At 44.6% G+C, this 18,655-nt stretch overlaps 1 protein-coding gene across 1 annotated transcript in view; it reads left to right on the top strand.

The window, feature by feature from the left end:
* Positions 1-1,901: 1,901 nt before the first annotated feature.
* The window catches only part of LOC149327104 (uncharacterized), a 52,300-nt gene continuing 35,546 nt past the window's right edge, over positions 1,902-18,655 (top strand). The window contains exons 1-3 of the mRNA XM_089564786.1: positions 1,902-1,962; positions 5,411-5,448; positions 6,483-6,572. Of these exons, the coding sequence (XP_089420912.1) occupies positions 6,528-6,572 (45 nt within the window). The 5' untranslated portion in view covers positions 1,902-1,962; positions 5,411-5,448; positions 6,483-6,527. The remainder of the gene's footprint in view (positions 1,963-5,410; positions 5,449-6,482; positions 6,573-18,655) is intronic.

The raw sequence follows: 18,655 nt of genomic DNA, 5'->3' as shown, positions 1-18,655 counted from the left end.
TGAGATACTTCTAAATCACAACCATTTTGTGTGGTAATCCAACCCTCAATATCGGAGGAGAGTGAGGGAAATTTGCCGTGGGACAGATGCTAATGTGAGTTGCTCTGAATTGTACTAGGTAAAGAATCTAGAAAGAACGAATCTGTTTAAGCGGTGAATTTGTGAAAATGAGACCCCACTTGAATACGTTCTAATTCTAAGGTTCAAAATGAAGTTCCTAGCATCCGCCCTAACCAGTCCGCAGGGCTTAGGAAGGATAATTCGGCTTTTAATAAAATGCAGCACTCCTGCTAGTAATTAATCGCAGCCCTTCACAATGCTTCCAGTTTGCTAATTAGTTCTTTCGGTTTTATATAAAAATTTTAAGCTGTAAGCATATGCAATGAGATTCATTTCTTGGTCTGAGGGACATGTAGGCTCTAGTCATGCTTGAAATCTTAAGCCAGCCCGTAGCTGCGCAATGTGAATCTCAAATTCGAGGCAAATTCTCGACTGACCTCTCGGTTTGCAGCCCGCCTCAAAACTGTCCAGAATGTCAGCAGAGCAGAGACTGCTATGTTGGCTTCAAAAACTTTGTTTGATAACGTAAACATTTTGGTACGGTTCTCATAAAGCCTGAGTTCGCTGTCCTATAAGCGTTTGAAGCCAATTTCTCAAAATATCCTAAGGGACTGAAGTTTGATAACAGTTGCTGAATTTATTACAACCAGAACTCCTTTCATGGCTGCTTTTTCTAACCTATATTAACAATGATTATTCAGCGAACGGGGGAAATTTTAGGCGCTTGTCATTAGAAAATATACATTCAGACTACCTACCATGTGGTAGCATAAGCTTGTAAATGAAACAGAATATCATCACCGTTATTGGCATTGTTTAGCTATTTAGCAATAACTGCAAAAGCATATTGCATGCAGGTGAAACAAACAAAAACGGTGCATTTGAGGTGTTCATGAGAATTCAAAAACATGCGATTCTCTTTCTGGTTTTTGAGTAAGTATTGTGCGTGGTAATTAGGATTCTTTAGAAGCTGCAAGGATTTTGCATAGAGTTCCTGTTGAGTGCTGCAATGACCACCTATGTAATTAGTTTGTTCAAATAGAGGGACTCGTTATTAAATTATTAATTTTACATCATATGAATTCTGGCAAATGTGGGGCCACATTTTAAAGCAGTAACTAGCCGCTAACGCGTTGGCCACTAAGCAAGTGCAGCAGGGTGTAGATTTGAGAAAACTGACAGTGTATAGTTTCAATTCACAGCACAAAGTATTTCCGCTGAAAACTAACTGCCAGCTATGCATTAGACGTTGAAGTGAGAACCGTTGAACCTAAGTTCATGGGTCTCTCAAGCTCCGTCATAAGATTATGACACGATGGCCTTCATGCGTATGTTCAGTGTTTTGGGGTCCACTCTGCATATAGCTTCGCAAACACGTACACTTTTCTTTATTTTCTTTTTAAATTGTTTATGACGCATTTAGCGCAAACACACAAGACCTTCATTTAATCAAATCGATCGAACGGTCCTCAGTGGCCGAGGGGTAGCGCGCCAGGCTCAGGACCCCAGGGGCAGCGGCTCGAGCCCCGGGTTTGACTGCTTTAGTTTTAGGAAGGAATTCAATTTTTAGAGGCACAGCTTTTGTGTAGGTACAACGTCTCGGCCTTGTACACAAATGGAGAAACGTGGAGTGGTGTTATCATTGTTTTTCTATCTGGTCATTGTGGGGTGTTAAATTACCCTCAAGTGGCTGTGTAGTTGTGACGTCAGGACCCTCTCGACCAATCCGTATTTTGTCGACGCAAAGCCAAAGCCACCAGCTAAAACTTCAGCTTGCCTCCTGAAGGGGGCTCTTAACGCTCGGGCATTAAACTGCACTTTCCATACATTTGCAGTTCTATAATTGGGGACGGTGGAGTATAGGCCGATGCGCCAGAGGCGTCTGTTCTGCCCAGCTGCCTCGTAAGTATCTTACTGGAAGCGACGATGGTTCACTGTAGAGGTTTGGCTGGTACGCTTAAATGAATTAAGCTTAGTGGTTGATCAGACCTTTCGTAAACCGAAATAAAGGCTGAACCTCGGTATCTAAGTCATGCTCTTTTTGCAGTTCTCTTGAATACTGCTTCTGCAGCAACACAAAAGAGTTCAATGGGCATTTATGTGTCTTAATATGGGATTTAAAGTTTGCCTTTTGATTGCTTCACTTGGTTTAGCTAGATTGAAGGTTTTTTTGAAAAGGAATGAGTAAGTTTATTAAGATGTTAGCTTAAATTCAAACTACACGCTGGAATTTTGAACACTTTAAAAAATTGCAGCCTATGAAACTGTGCAACCAATCATCAACGATCTATTCACTGCTTCCTGCATAAATAAGTCGTAAGAATGTTCGCAAATTCTTAGCTATAGTCTTCCGCAAGACGAGAACGTACGCACTGCGATTTTATCTGGTTTTGATATCACACTGTTTTCCTCTTTCATGTCCCCTTAAATCTACGTAATGATTATGCTAAAGTGGCACTGTTAATATAACCAACCAATGGAGATTATATTCAACGGGCGAGGCACTTCTAAGAAAAACTCCGGCAATGAGTCAGGCGGCAGTGATCCATGGCCGTGTTTTTATCATGACTTCTGTGTCGTCACCTGTGCTCAGTGGCTGCCTTCAGCCCTCGACTTGAAGTGATGAGACGTATTTTGCAGAGCATAGCGCGCATAGTTTCACTGCGTAATGTTTAAGGTTAATTATATCCATTGTTGATGCAGTTCCGCTGGGAGTTTGTGTTGTCAATGTATCATACAGATGCTCTCTTATCCTACGCTAATGTTCTCGAGAAGTATGTTAACAAAAAGTCTAAAAGGTTTTTAAATATAAGGACGAAGCACGTCATACCACCTGCGATCAGATTTAATTGCTCTGTATCAATCTGAGGAGCCAGTATCGGTGCCAGTACCAGTATCAGAAGAAATCAGTTCGCTTGCTTACGATTGGCTACCGCAATCGGCGTTACAAAAGGCAGGCAACTAATATTTTTTAAAGTAAAGTTTGCTTCTTCTCATCTACGCTATTTCGGAGTACTTCACCAAACACCAGGTGTCCTTAACACAAACATTATGAAATATTTGGAGGTAGATCTTCATGCAATTTTCATATAATTTTGTTTTAGTAGCCGTTTTATAAACATTGTTCCAATTTTATTTTTCGATACAATCCACCGAGTGTTTCAGAGAAGATCCCCGCTAATTTTTACAAAATTTAGCCGTAATAGGCAGCAAGGCGGCTACTGCGGTATATTAATACCAGCCTTAGAAGCGTTTGGAAACCAGGTGAATCATAATACCTACTCGGCTGGTTAACCCATTGCTGAGAGGCAACTGTTTAGTTGTTAAAGTGAACCCTTCGTTGCATCTGAGATTTCTGGCCCACCGTAAAAAATACTCACATACGAGTTATAATTTCGGAAAAGTAAGTTGTAAGCCAAAAAGATGTAGGCATGAGAAAAGCATGCGTCTTTGGCATGCCCCTAGAAACGCCACTCGGCGCACATGACTCCATGAAGCATGCGTCACGTTACTGCCTCCAAAGCGTCAGCTGGAGAAGCGATTGTAGTATAGAGCAGCGGCGAGGACCGCGATGCGAACGGAACCGAGGTCACGCAGCACGTGAGCCGGGGACTAACGTCAATCGTCGGGCGTTGCTAAGCGCGCGCTATTCTTGCTCTCTCATCAAGACCGAGCGTCTTGAGATGCCAGACGGGTAAGTTTGGTGATCCTCAGGGCCAAAGTTGTTTCCAAAATTCTGAAAACTGATATGGCTATTACAAACCATAGCTAGTAATGATCAATTGCAATCCGGTACCCGTGATCGTTGAAAGGGTAGCTCTAAGAAATTAATGAAAACTATTGCTGGGGCTGGTATGTTAAGGCATGAAAATGTAATGAAAACGGCGTGACGGACGAGGACTAGAGTAGAATAAATGCTACAAGACCAGTGCGTTTGGTACGACAATCAGGCCGATTCACAAATGGATCAGAAGTGAAATACAACAGCGTATCTCCCACTCAAGGAATCATTGCTGCCATAGTATATCAAATCATCCATCAATATAACGCACATGAAGCATAGAGAGCAATTCATGGAGTTAATTATTTTCCAAGCCAATAGGGAGCAACAAATTCATAACAAAACAAAGTATTTATCTACGCTACACAAGCAGACCAATTAACAAATAAAAGAAATTAAAAGCTGAAGGGATAGACTGTGAGCTTATTGAAAATGAGATTAATGACAAAAAAAAACGCGCAAAAACACACGAAAAGGAAGTTAAGGCCAGCGCCTGCGTCAAAACGAAAACCTCTAGAGAGCATTGGACTTTTCGTTTGTGTTCTACTGTTGTGCTCATTCGTCACTGTTTCTATTACATCTTCTAAGACATTAGTTAACCAGCTTACTGGTAGCTTGATGCACCGGTTCTTTGATGACCGCCAACACGGGTATTACTCTGCCCACTAAGCTACCTGTATACCTACAGAACATTGCATCTAAACCTATGTGGAAGGTTTGCTTGAAACGCCACATAACTTGTTGCTGGGCCTTTTGTAGGGCATATTGTAGGGCTGAAAACTATTGTACGGCCGGACGAATAAAATGTTTCTTTTTGCATAGTTTATTTTTACCTGCTTCTGAAACGTGGGTTGAAACGAGCGCCATTAACGTAAAAGATGACGTTTTATGGTTTTATTAATTGTTTTCTTGTCATGATTTTTAATATGACTGTCCTGATAACAACCAGCTCATCTCATAAAAGCTAATTAATGTGTTAAATCACTGGCAGTTCTTTTTACGTTGCCATAGAACACTCGGCGCCATAAAAGTAGTAGCGGCACTTCCATTCATGCCCGTTCGAAAGCATTTAAAATGCTTCCTTTCTGCTCAGGTTGTCTTTTTACTAATGACACTAATAATGAAGCCCTCTTATCACACTTGTAATTTTGAAAAAAAGAAAGTTGACGGCCGGCATACTTTTTTTTTATTTGAATAAATACTAAGTGACAAATTATAAGTTTCGAATCTAAAAGAAACTAACTTTATTTCAGATGCCTTAGCTCAGAAATAGATTACTCGTTTTCTTCACTGGCGTCTGTCATAGCCTGAGGCGCTTTAAGATGGTAACGTCCCCCCTTCCACAAGAAAAAGCACTATTTTTTCACAGTTTTTCGTTCTTTAACTCGAGTTATATGGGAAACACCTAAGCTGGAGGCTATGGTAGTCTCCGTATTAAATTCTCGGGTTCGTATTTCCCAGTTATTGTTTGCAGCGAATAGTTCACGGCCTGACTTCCAATACACCGTTGCATCGTTTTACTGCAATTTCATCTATGGGCTCATGGTTGCATGTACTTGTCCTTTTCAGGTCCTCGCCCCAAGCCTTGTGACGGCGTGTACAGAGGCGTAAGTACAGTGACATATAAACTCCTCTGCATATCACTTTTAATGCGAAAGCGTTATGGTCATTTTTCTCTAAAGTCAACATTGTGCCTCGTCCTTAAACCTTCGCATGGTCGCTAGCGTTCGCGCGCCGGAATACCGTCGGCGCAGTGGTAGCAGCAGGCGCGCACAGCACAGCGAAACGATTTGGCCCGTTGCGTGGCCTCAGCGACGTTACGCGCCCGCTCAACGTCTCCTGCTCGGCGCTGCACTCTTGTCGTGTTCGATTTCTCGTTTGCGATGGATTCTGTTGGATCCGAGACTTGCGCAAACGTTGCGACAAGCAAGCATGCCAAAAATCTCGAATTGTGGCGGCTAAGGCCACAATGGGAAGAAGCCGCAAGGTCTTAGTCCTGTGAGCGTTGGAAGCGGAAGCAGAGCAGGAAAGACGCGGCCATCCAGAGCGCCAGCGGTAACAGTAGCAATACGTAGAAAACAGAAAGCACCAGCGAAGACCGAACGGTCGAGTTTCTGCTGCGGCATATTTGTGCCATAACATTGAAAAGTAGCCCGGCATTTTTATTATACATTTCTCTATGAGAATAAACCACTGAATATTTCTTTCAATTTTTACTTCTATGATTTCATTTATCCGTAAATATTATGCAAAATGAGTCTGTTGCTCAAACAATTCACAACAAAGCAACACATCTGAATATTTACGGGAAACGCTTTCCAGGCACGCTCTCTGCAGAAAAACGAATTCCATTATATCACAGCTATTTCTACATCGATACATGAGCCACCAAACCTTGCATGTTGATTCCGAATTCTTACGACGTATTCACCACGCATTTATCACCTTGGAACCTAAATCAAGTGTTGTGAACGCATTTTCCAAACAAATTTTAGTGGTTTTCTGCTTATCAACGTCTAACTATAAAAACGGCAGGGAATAATGGCAGTGGGGCGCAAGTCAGTAAGAGAAGACAATACTCTCGAATGAAATGTATGCTTACAAGCGCTAACATTATACATTTGAAACTGCAACTTTTCAGGAAGGATACGCATCAAACTGCAGCTACACCTGCAAACAAGGCCGAATGGGAACTCGCCTTGTTCATTATGCTCCAGGAACGGCGTGCATAGTAAGCATTCAGTTTGGATCTTAGTTTGCTTTATACTTCACCAAAATGACACAATGTCACAGTGAACAAAGAAAGCCTTGGGACTGTGAAATCTTCCCCAAAACATTTCTCGAAATAGTTGCGCATCAATGCCCGAAATGTTCAGCGTCAGCTGGTTCAGGCGTACTCGGAAATGAATGATAATACCTTTTTTTTGGCAGCGATGTCTGTTTTTGAGCGCTTGTAAAAACTATGTGCAGACAAATTTGTCACTTGCTTAACTCTTCGTTTGTATGCATTGCTCCATGTGTTTAATCTGATACGTATCAAAGTACAGCAGCGATAAACGCTGATATACTTATTACATTAGCATGCAGTCGTAGAGCCACGCTAAAGTGAAGTAACTAAAGTGAAGAAGTAAAGATTTCAGAGTAAAATATGCCACAAACAGCAGGTGCAGCATCAAGTAACGTTTTTCTATCGACAGAATTTCCTCGGAGTTACGCAGTCTGAGACTGCTATTATCTTTTTCTGCAATCAACACAAATGCTTACAAGGATTGAAGCTATTCGAAAAAAGGCAGGCGAATAGCACGTACAATGCCCACTTCAGGCGGAGTATGACGAGGTAGCGCTTTTTATTGACCATAATGATATCAGGCAAAGAATGAAATTTCCAAACCTTTACAATAAAGACTGCCGTGGGATAGCATTTGTCTGCCACATCACAAAGTTGACTCTTCTAGATAATCAGATGTTGCTCGGTTACTGGCGGAAAGTGTGAAACAGCGTATTCTACGAATCATTTCATGTACGTTGTTGCAGTTAATAGTGTAAAGAGCACCCTAATTGAGAAGAATGATTCGGAGGCCAGAGCGTATAAATTTAGAGCAGCATTTGATGATTCGCGTGAGAGGAAAAATAATGCGTTACTGTGTCTCGCAGAGGCCTGTGTACTGTGCGATGTCAGTGCGTACTAAAGATCCCCAGAGTGTCGAAATTTCCGGAGGCCAACACTACGGCGTCCCTCATTGCCTGAGTCGCTCTGGGACGTTAAACCCGCATAAACCCATAAACCATAAAATTTTCACCGAACATATGTCGATTTCACGTTTGTTGACTGCTACGTCGCTGCATGCAAGCACGAAGTTAGAAAACTCTCCCTCCAGCAATGCACCACAAAACTCACATATATGAAAACATATTTGGCATGCTTCCTTGAAATATCCGGCCAAAGCGGTGACCGCAGCGGTGACAACATGAGATTTCCTGCCTGGTTATCATCGTCTTCTGGTAGGATCGTATGACAAAAACAAGAATGTACATTTTCCTGTTGGATGGCACAATTAGGCCTCTCACTGACTCGTACCGAGATAGCCAAGTGGATAGAGACGACTAAAGAAACAAAACACGCGCTTCGCAGCAGCAGTGCCCACCTAAGGCAGGAGGAGGGGTGTCAGAGCAACGGATACCTTATCCCCCCTGCAGGTGTACGGAATGTAGCTCATACAAAGGGGCACCAGAGCTAACTTGTGATGCGGTGTGCAACAAACCTAGCTGTATTCACTCGATATTCTAGGAACTTATCAATAGATATTAATGCGTGAATATTAACGTAGGATGTTTTGCAAATTTATAAAAACATTGCAAGCAGTATATCAGGCGTCGCAGCGTTTTGAAGCAACAGAGTAAAACTATACCATGGCAAGATAGGTGGAGTCACTTGGAACATGCTGTTCACAATCCAATACAGGTACTCCGAGTCTTTTTCTGTTTGTTGAATTTATTATACCAAAACGTTTGAAAAACTTGCCTTTTACCTCTTTCATTTCTGATAAAACTTTCGGTGCCAAGCTATAAAGGCTGTCAAACATCCTTTAATTCTTAACATTTTGCTTTGATGCGTTTTATAGCTAGTTGCTTTTTCGCTTTGAAAAGGATTGATGAGATATATTTAAAAGAAAACAACGTGATTATGCGCTTGCGCTCCGCGAAAGCAGCGCTGTCAAACACGAAATTCATGAACCTAGCTGCGTTCCATGATGCCGCGAATGTGACAGCGCACACAAAATCAAGCCGGCTCTGGCGGCAGTATTGAAAACGACTCCTGTGACTTGGCTGCGTTCAAAGCATAGAAAAGAGCGGCAGGGCTAGTTTTCTACAGCTATACCCAGGTCAAAAAAGTAAGCTGTGTTCCTAGTCGCAGACAGCGTTTCTCCTCTGGCGCCTCACAAGTTCTGTCTTGGCTCCTCATATAGGCAGTTTTCTCCTTTCTCCAGCCCGACAGACGCATCTCCCGAACGACGATTAGGAAGCTGCTTTGTTTCTGACTGCGAATAGCAATCGGGAAGTGGCGAGCTCGTTGTTTACTACACTGAACGCTGCCCGGTCGCAGGCGTTACTCTTAGTTGTTATTGTCGCTTTGGTGGCATGGCACATAAATTTCCCGTCAGCACCCACTTTATTATTTTCGCCCTGGCACATTTAAAAATAAAAATTCATGAATTAGACGTTTTTTTGCGTGCTGTATAATTTGACAGCAAAATTATGCCAAAACTAAATAGCTAAATGTTATTTCTTTTTATTACATTACCCGGTTCCCACAATCTGTGAGTAAATACGTACAATTGTAAATAACGTGCCTGAAGGTACCTCTACCAACGTAGCTTCGGTGTAATTTTAATCTTTGAATAAGGATGGCTGAAAAACCTTAAACAAGAGCGCATCTATGCAAGCCATGACAAATTTTCACCATCTATAATTTCTTGTTGAAAGATAGCGGTGATACGGTGGCCACAGCTGGCAAATGACCGGGTTAATTGGAGAAAAATGGGAGAGGCCTTCGCTCTGCAGTGGGCGTGGTCAGACTGATGATGACGATGATTGTTGGGCACGAAACGTGGATTTACTCGTAAAAATAAGGCTCTTCTCGCAGCGAACCTCAAAGACGAGCTGGAAAAGTTTCCACGCGAACTTAATATGTGTGCTAAATTTATAAAAGTGGTGAAAAACGTACTTTTATAATAATTGAATCTGCGCGCAGACTACAGCCTCGCGGCACTGCTCGCAGTTTTGGCGAAGAATCTGCGTTTTCGGCCCAACATAAGCCAAGCAAAAAAAAAAAAAACCTTGTTTTGCCAGGCATACCTGCGGTGGACGAAGCACTCTTTAAGGCCTACTTGGTCGAAACTTTACTTACGCTATTTTTGCGCTCAATATATTGCACACGTTATGAACAATATTTATTTTGAATATTGGGGCTGTGAAGCATCTAGTGTATATGTTAGAAGCGTTCAAAAACCTCTAGCAGGCGACTCAGCCCCCTAGCGGTGTGTTGGACAACTAAAATTCCAGACCGGAAATGACGCACCATTGAGACACCGGCATCGCCGGCTCGCCAGTTTCAGGAGTTCTCAAGTCAGTGAGCGCCCCTTGTAGGCCCTTTTCTGGCGGGTTTCTGGCTGTTTTGGCCACGAAGCTTGATGGTCTCCGAAAAAAATTAACTGATGACATCATGTCGACGCAGTGCGTGGCCAACGTACATCGCTTCTGAAAGGAATGCTGAAGCACTACTGTACCCTTTCGGCTACTGCCCTTTAAACCCGATCTCGAAAGCTGGTGTCAAGTGTCTGTAGCACTGGTTTTAACCTGAATTCCAATCACTTTTTAGAAAAAGATAACGGTGGGCATTTGACGCTACTCCCTCACGCTAACCCCTTTTTTTGGCAGGGCTTTCCCAATAGACCTCTCCCGGTCTACGTCATGGTACAGAGCCCGTACGTGCTTCTAGCCCTATCGGCAAACCATGCCACGTATCGAGGGGATTATAATTAGCAGAAAAAAGGCTTGAGGCGTCTATGATCGGGAGAATAAAGACGACGGGGGAGCGCTGGTCACAAGCTAGCTTAGCCGGTTCAGGAGGTAAAGTGCGCGGCTTTGCTCAACGAAACACGCCCTTTTGGCGTCAAGTTGCTTGCACTAGGCAGAGGTCTAAGGAGAGGTCTGCTTCGTTTGAAAGGGAGTCAACATGCACGCGTTTATAGCGGGTGCAATCTGCTGCTGCGGAGACTCGTAGGACCTGGCTGAGAATCCTGGAAGGCCACACGTGCGTTACTAAAACGTCGAATTTCTTACTGCCTCACGCTGTTCATAATTGAGGTCAAACACAGGAAGCTTCACCATTACCATTCGGCGTGTTTCCACGACCTCAGAGACCTGAACGTATAAGCTATTTGAATGATAGCATTATCAAACGCCGACAGCATGTGTTTTTGATTATAAGTTCGCCATTATTTCTCAGTAAATACACCGCGCGATTTGCCCCCAAAATCACCCCAGACAGCCCCCAGTCGACAGTACGGTCGACTAGGGTCTGGCAACTACGTCGTTCTGTCCAGCTATCTGGTTGAAAAGATTAGATAAACTTTTTCGTCCCTGCATTACATGTGCGTTAAGTGGGTAAAGACAGTAATGAACGCACCGCATGTCTTTGTTCATTCGTAATCGGTAAGTATTTTGCAAAGCGCAGTGGCTTGCTCGGGCGAGGCGCGATAAAATTAAACAGTCCACCATCGACACTGCATTCATGCCACGGTCTTCGAAGAGAAAAATATATATCTATTTTATAACAAAACTTTTGCTTCTTGTAACATTCTTTCGCTTTACAATGCACTTAATTATCTCCTTTTTTTACAACCAGCTGTTTTTCTTCATTTATTTACTTCTGCGTTCGTTGCACCTGTTCCAAATTCCTATGCAGAGGCAGGAATACCTTTCAGCGGGGGAGAAAAATGAGAAGGCAGGCCATTTTTTTTTATAAAGACAATTACTATAGTCCACGCATAGCACAGCCCACATGTGGTGCTAGTGCGCGTGCCCGCTCAGAAACACCGACTTCGTAATACAAGCTCTCTTTCTACTTTTGAATATGCCTCCTTCCTTAACGACGTCCGAACTTTGCGCAAGCTGTAATCGACTACTGCCAGACAAACATCCCAGCGCGATCATCTTCACTGAGGCTGCGCGACGAGTTTTCTAGTCTACAACAGTAAAAGAAACAGGTTTAAAACTTTTTCTAGGGCGTTTTATCCGATTTGAGATGCGTGTTATGTGATTTAATGTTTTTTATCTATGACCTGCATTTATTGAGCGACCTGTATTTATCGAGCACACGCTACCGGTACCAGCGCTTGGCCCGAGTCGCATCGAGCAGACGCTCCGAAAATGCCCGAAAACCCGTCTGAAACATGCGTCACTTCCGGCGGGCGGTACTGGCGACCGTTTTTTCAGTTTCGGCATTTAAAAGTGATTTCTGAATGCGGTTGGCATCTTAACTGCTTGAAAGTGAAACCTAATGTTTTGTGGCCATCATAAACCGGAGGATGAATTAAAAAACATTTTTACGGTTTGCAAAATTTCGGTCAAAAAGGCATTTAAGAAACTTGCACAGATGGAGGCACCAGCTTTCCCTCTACATAATAAAGAAAAACTCAATGAATCGACTCAAGAGCTCAACTACGGCAGGAGAACTAGTTGCTCCCAGCATTTTGATGCGCACAGCAAATGAAGGATAAGGAATACGACGATTGGCAGCATAGCGGTAGACATTGTCAAGTGACACGCACTGCATTTGAGGTTGCGGCCTTGTGCTTGGGTTTCTGAGGCTTAGCACCACACTTTTATGCTGGAACCTAATATCAATGTATGCCTTTTATTTATCTTGGTTTTCCGCTTCATGTCTTGAAGTCGTGCGGACAATGCTTCATGGAGTGGGCTTCGGCTGCTAAGAGTTACGCTCAGGCTGTCACGCCGCGCAACCTTTCAATTTTTAGTCCAGCAAAAGTGTGCATCATGTTTTTTTTGCATAAAAGAATTGTTTATTACTCTAGGTACTGCACTGCACTTGAGCTCGCATTCAATGCCTTCATAAAATACGGTGGTGTTTATATGGTCGTGATATTTTCGGGCGACAAACGATATACGCCTGGTTCTACATGTAGACTTCGGTTTTAAATTGATGACAAACAGCGCTAACACAGAAGACAGAAAATGGAGACGAGGTTCACGGAATTGGCGCCAACATCAGCGTTTAATCTATTGCGTTTAAAATAGAAGCTTATATCGGCAACGACCGAAAAAACACGTCCCGAAAAGAGGGATACAAGTCAAGAAAATGCGCTTGCCATGCGAAGCACTGCAGAATTTTTCGTTCAGAATTGTACGTGTGACCAAACTGATGTGGCGCGTTCCAACCACTCGATTGGTACAGTGGCCGTGCTTCAGCCTGTTTTTTTAAACTCATGGCTCGGAAATCTTAGAATGCAGCGCAGTAAGCAAGAAAGTTCCTAAGTTCATGCAATGCAGTGAGCGCTCACTGTGAACAGAAAAGTGAGCGAGCATACTGAGCGGATATGCGTGGGACATTGCGAACCCTATTGCAGTGCGCGAACAAGAATTGAGCTGTAACTGTAATAGAGCTGTTGTTTATTCTCAGCAATTTTGTGTGTGCGTCGAGTGTTCGTACTCGCTCCCCCTCCCGTTTTGTCATTATCTAACACATTTGAGAGGGATGTCAACAATCGAGTAGTTGCCATTGTTGATAACTCGTCTTTCGTTCCTAGCTTTCTATTTGTGCAAGCGTTTTGTTCTGTAAACGTATAGAACCGCATCCACTAGCTCTCTGCTTTATGCATTTGTATATAATAGCGCTTTCATGTACATGAACGCGTGTAATAAATACAAGGTGAAATTACCTGTGGCCGATTTGGCAATGGAGACAAAACACACGGCAATGGCACAGATGTCTATGGCACCGGAAATTAGAGGTGCTGTCTCGAACCGCCACAAATTCGAGTCCCGCTCACAGCGAACGTTACTTCTGGGTTCCTTTTATGATCTTTCCGTTTGTGACTTAAAAGTTCGGAAATTTTCAGACAGGTTAGGCCTGATCTTAAGGGTATTTTTCGCCGCAGTCTCCGACGATGACCATCTGAAATTCCCTACAACGGGAGTTAAAAACAATGAACACCTAGCAGAAATTTGATTGTTTTAAGGTCACTTTAAGGAAAGAATTAAAAGTCACTATAACTACCTCACCCTCGATAGCCGCCTGTCCTGTGCTGCGCGCAGAACTGGTATGGTAGAAATAAAAGACCCTCTAACTGTCTCATGTCTTCGAGAAAGCCTAATTTGCGTCTTAGGACGAGAGATGAATAAGGGAGTGAAATTAGGTTGAGAGAGTGCTGCCGTAATGGAGGGTTTCATAGTAATTCAGATCTCCCGGGCTTCTTTAATCCAGAACAGACGGCCGCCTTATGCCCTTCGGTAGAACTGAAGCACGGCTCCCGCGGCCGTGATTTGATTTAATGGCCTACCTGTGTTCAGTCAGGAAGGCTTTGATTCGAGTCGCTGCATGTTTGGCGTACTTGCCCCCCCTCCCCCCCCCCCCCCCCTCTAAGTGCAATGAAAATGAAGTTTTTGGTGGCGCCCCACTAAGCGTGTCCTAATTAATGACAGCGAAGGTTCCACGAGCAGTTAGACCTCGACTGCGTAAATAAAAAAAACTCTCGCTTTAGATATACGTTCCCTCGCCGGGGTATGAACGCAGCACGTAATACTGTTCACCAAAGCAGAAGTCTGGGCAAGTTGGTGACTATGCGTAGTGAAAAAAAAAATTGGAGGTGTCTTAAAGGTGCAATAAAGAGGATTCTGAGGTTGTATTTTTACCACAGGAACGCAATCTACACACTGCGAACATTCTCAGATGCTTCGAATTATTCTCCTTTGAGTCCGATTTCCCTATTAAATTTGATTAAACATCGCGGCTTGCGCCGTTTCTTTTTTAGCTGGCCTCTGGATGTAAAAGGACTCAATCAACGCGTGGAGTGCCTTCCAGCCAGTCGCGTGGCGGCTTCGGTTTCATTTTTACTGCTTTTTTTTAGTTTGCTGTGAATGTATAATTTTAGCCGCAGACAACATCGGCGAAAATTAGGCCCACGGGGAAAAAAAAACGTTGGAATCGTGCTTTCGCAGATAGCTCCGCGTATTACTACGTTTACTTCACCGATCACAGAGTGACAAGATGCTACGCAACTGGGTGAAAGGCACTCATCACTTCGATTTATTCCTCCTACTCTCAGAGATCAGTTGAATAAAAATAAAGGCGGAGCCATGACGTTTAACCCGATTTGATCAGAAAATAGGCCACACAGCACAATAATTTGAGGCTTCTAAGAATGCTTCGAGCGTCGGCGATTTTGGTTAGATCATTTGACAGGGTCCGCAGTTTCTTCAGCTGCTGCCTCTGTTGTACCTAGCACACATATGCGGAATTGATCATTCTGTACTTAACATTCCTAGACCGCTCAGAGCCCTGTTACCAATTCTCGTGTAGTGCCGCACTGATTCAGCGATTAAGTGATGCTCGACTGTCCCGACAGGTGGCTGTTTCAAACACGGCAGCCAGTAGGGCTTGTGCGGCCTAGATTGCTCTCTTAGAGCATCCTCTCGCGGCCGGTGATCGATTTAACTGCCGCCCACCTCGGTGGTCAGTTTGCTGACAATCCGGTGGGAGGTTCTGATGAGGTCACCAGGTTGGCTTTGCGTCACCAGTCACGCGTGCCCGCAGCAACGTGTGACGGCGGTCGACCAATGCGCTAGCATAGATCCCTCTAATGATAACGCAGTATTAACGCATTGCGTTGCGCGTTTCCGAACCGTCAACGATACAGCACACCACTCAGCTGCCCCAACAAGTGGAATATAAAATATTTTTGAGAGGAGGTAAGTGCAAAATTAACTAACACAAAATAGCGCCACAAAAACAAAGGGGCCCTGCAGTGTTAATGCGATGTTTGGGAAGGTGGGGACTTTGCGGTAGTATGACGGGCTCGCATTATGCTTCCTAGTGTTTTGTGGCATGAGCGCATTCAGATTTTCAATTTCGGCATTTTTTCCATGCAACAAAGAAAACGAAAAAAGTTGTGGCGCAAAGGGTTATATAGCACATCTTTAGAACGCGGAAGATTGCAGTTCGACTCCTATTTTACTTGAACAACTTTAATGTTTGTTTGTTTTTTAGTATTCACAGCCCACAAACCGTTTTCTCATTTTCCACTGAGGCTATGTTGCCTTTCAGATGGCATTCTGAGATCCGCTCGAAAATCGCTGTTTTAGTCACTCAATAAAAAACAATTTTCCGCGTCTTTTTTTCTTATTTGAAGAAGTACTTACCGCTGCCAGCAAATAATTTACTATTTCCCGCCGCGGTGTGCGTTATCTTGTATACAGGTTTCATTATGAGCGGCTTTAGAGCAAAAGTCGCCGTTTAAAAAGATGTCAGACCAGACAGCAGACAAGACTACGAGTTGGTGCGCTGTATCGTTGACGGAAATGGAAATACGTCATTGCGCTCCACAAAGTCGGAGGGACCCTTACTCCAGGGCTCCTGCTGCCTTAGCTGTTTGCTGCGCCCTCTTAACAAGCAGTATTTGCTCCTCTTGATTCAGCTCGACAAGAAGGCCTCTCACTGCCCAGGATTTGGGTTTAGGATATCTGGGCCACTCGCACGCTTTAGCTAGCACAGGAAGTGTGATAGAGTGGTGCGTGCTTCCCGCTAAGTGGCAGCGTGTTTGGGGCATTATGTAGGCCGTATGTGGTGCAACAGGCTTAGGTGTGGGTATGTCTGTCTATAGCTGCTTCCCGCGTTAGTTGCTTATGTGCTGGGGAGAATTAGCTGATTTAGCCTGCTGTAAGTGAGGATCTCACAGTACTGTCGAGGAACCGGCTTCGGGCCTGGTTAGTAAGGCTTCCGGATACGGCGTATACCAACGATTAAAGCTTAGATTCGTGGACTGGTGCCCCGGTCAGTACCGTTTCAAGAAGACGCTTTCTCGTTGTTAAGATACGGTTGGCATTTTTTGATATGTAGCTAACTGCGCAATTTTGAAATGACGCTTTATAAGTATAATGAAATATGACACGGATTTTGTCTTTCACACAAATAGAGGTGACTGCAAGAGCTATGGCCGTCTTCGTCTGCTTCTGCGCTTCTGTAGGTTTCTATGGCGGCGGCTGACACCATCTGCAGGGTGTGATCGTCGACACAGGCGACCATTGCAGATTGGGAAGCATATTGCTCCGCGTCTGTGTATTTGTCGTCATGAGGTTTCCGTATTTTGCTTCAAGGAATTCTGCTGCTGCGTGCCGTATCTCTGTATGGCGCTCGGCGTGCACTTTTCGTGTGATCGGTGTGACACTGATTCTTGTACTGAGGTCGGACTTCACGGTGACTGCTTTACAGCGTTCGCCACTGTTCCCTGAATAGCCCCGTCTAGGCAGACCACAACTTCCTATGGTGCTTTGGGTTTAAACTCTTGAGCTGTATGGTTGGGTGGGCTGGTGGGGAAAACATTTATTCAGAAGGGACCGGAGGTATGTTTGGTTCAGCCTGTAAGAGACCGATCCTTACAAACACTAGGTGGAGGTCCTAGTTTGAGACCCCAGTGGCGGTGGCCGCCGCCCGGGCGCGCCAGACTAAGGCTTGTTGGGCCTGTAAGTCGTGGCAGCCGAACAGGGTCGCCTCCCAGTCCTCCCTGGTTGGTTTGGGGATGGGGGGAATGGCCGGGTTGAGGGGCAGGGCCACACCATGTGATAGGTGTTCGAAGACACCGCACAACAGTGCGGGCAGTTGCTGCTAAAGGAGGGGTCGAAATGTTTTAGCGCTGCCGGGCACAGCAATGTATTGGTGAAGAGGCGTAGAAGGAGCCGCTCGTCCGCCTTCTTGAGGCCTTTACATGCGCTAGGGTAAAGACGATGGCTATCTTGGTAGTAGGTTGTAATATCTCTGAACGTATAGACCGGATTAAAATCAGGTTCCTGATCGGGTGGGGAGGAGAAAACAGACCGGTGAGAGAGCGCGCGGGCGGCTGCGTATGCTGCCTCGTTTCCTGCCAACCCCTGATGAGCAGGGGCCCATATAAGGTTACGGTGTGCGGGGTCCGTATCCCGTATGCAATGTTTGTAGATTCGATAGGCTAGGAAGGAAGTGTAGCATTGTTCGACGTTCCGACAGGCCCCTCGCGAGTCGGTGATTATGTATTTTCAATCGGAATGTGAGGCCGCGAGAGCAATCGCAACCTCTTCTGCTTGTGTTGCACTGCGAGCTCTGAAAGTGAGGCCGTTAACTGTTTGCTGTTGTGAACTACCGCGGCCGTGTACCATCCCCCGTGGTGAGGGCCGGAGGCATCCACATAGTATACACCTGTTTTGTTGCCATAATGTCGGACTAGCGCTTCCGCTCGTGCCAGGGGCCGACCATTATGGTCTTCATGTGACATGTTTGCTGGAAGAGGCCGCACGTGGATGGCACGTCTCCACAGTTCTGGGATGCGAAATCTGTCTTCCATTGGAGGGGTGTGTTGGATATGGAGTCGAGCAAGAAGGTGGCGACCCGACTCCGTTAGCGACAAGCGCGTGTACTGGTTTGTAAGGTGCGCCTCCCGGAGCTCCCGGAAAGTAGTCACCACTCCAAGGGCCATAAGCCGGCTGTTTGAAGTAGTGATGGGGAAGGCAAGGGCACGTTAAAGAATTTTGCGAAGGTTGATTAAATCTCTCTCCGACCGTGTTGAACTAACAATGCGTCCAGTCAGCGCGTCTGACAGTTTGGGTCCCGACACTTTCCTTTTATTTCTTTTTCTGAGTCCAACCATTGTATTAGTTCGGTGGTAGGCTTAGCGCTCGTTTGTATGCTGTGCGCAGCGTTATCGCTAACTCGAGTTGATCTATTTTTGCGGGATCCATTGGGAAGTATCTATCATAGTCGACAAGCCATGGATTGATCTAAGCGGATGGCATCTTACTGCTTCGTGGAAAAGTACTCTGTCGTAATGCGACTGAAAATACGCAGAATTTTCGGAACTGTATTTTGAGGCTTCTTACGGCTCCCCACAACCTCTGGCTTGTTGGACGTCCTGGTCTAATTTTTCTGTATCAGGTACAGTATGGACTTCATCGCCCTCTATTATCAGCGGAATGAAGGACGTTTTAAGGGGTGATGACGTGCTTTCATGTTTTTTTGTCTACTGTACTGTTTTTTATACATCTTTA

The sequence above is a fragment of the Amblyomma mixtum genome, chromosome 10 (assembly GCF_055824585.1).
Source record: "Amblyomma mixtum isolate Tamu chromosome 10, ASM5582458v1, whole genome shotgun sequence".
Taxonomy (NCBI): Eukaryota; Metazoa; Arthropoda; class Arachnida; order Ixodida; family Ixodidae; genus Amblyomma; species Amblyomma mixtum.
The sequence above is the reverse complement of the archived record's forward strand: the minus strand, read 5'-3'. Positions and strand labels throughout refer to the sequence as shown.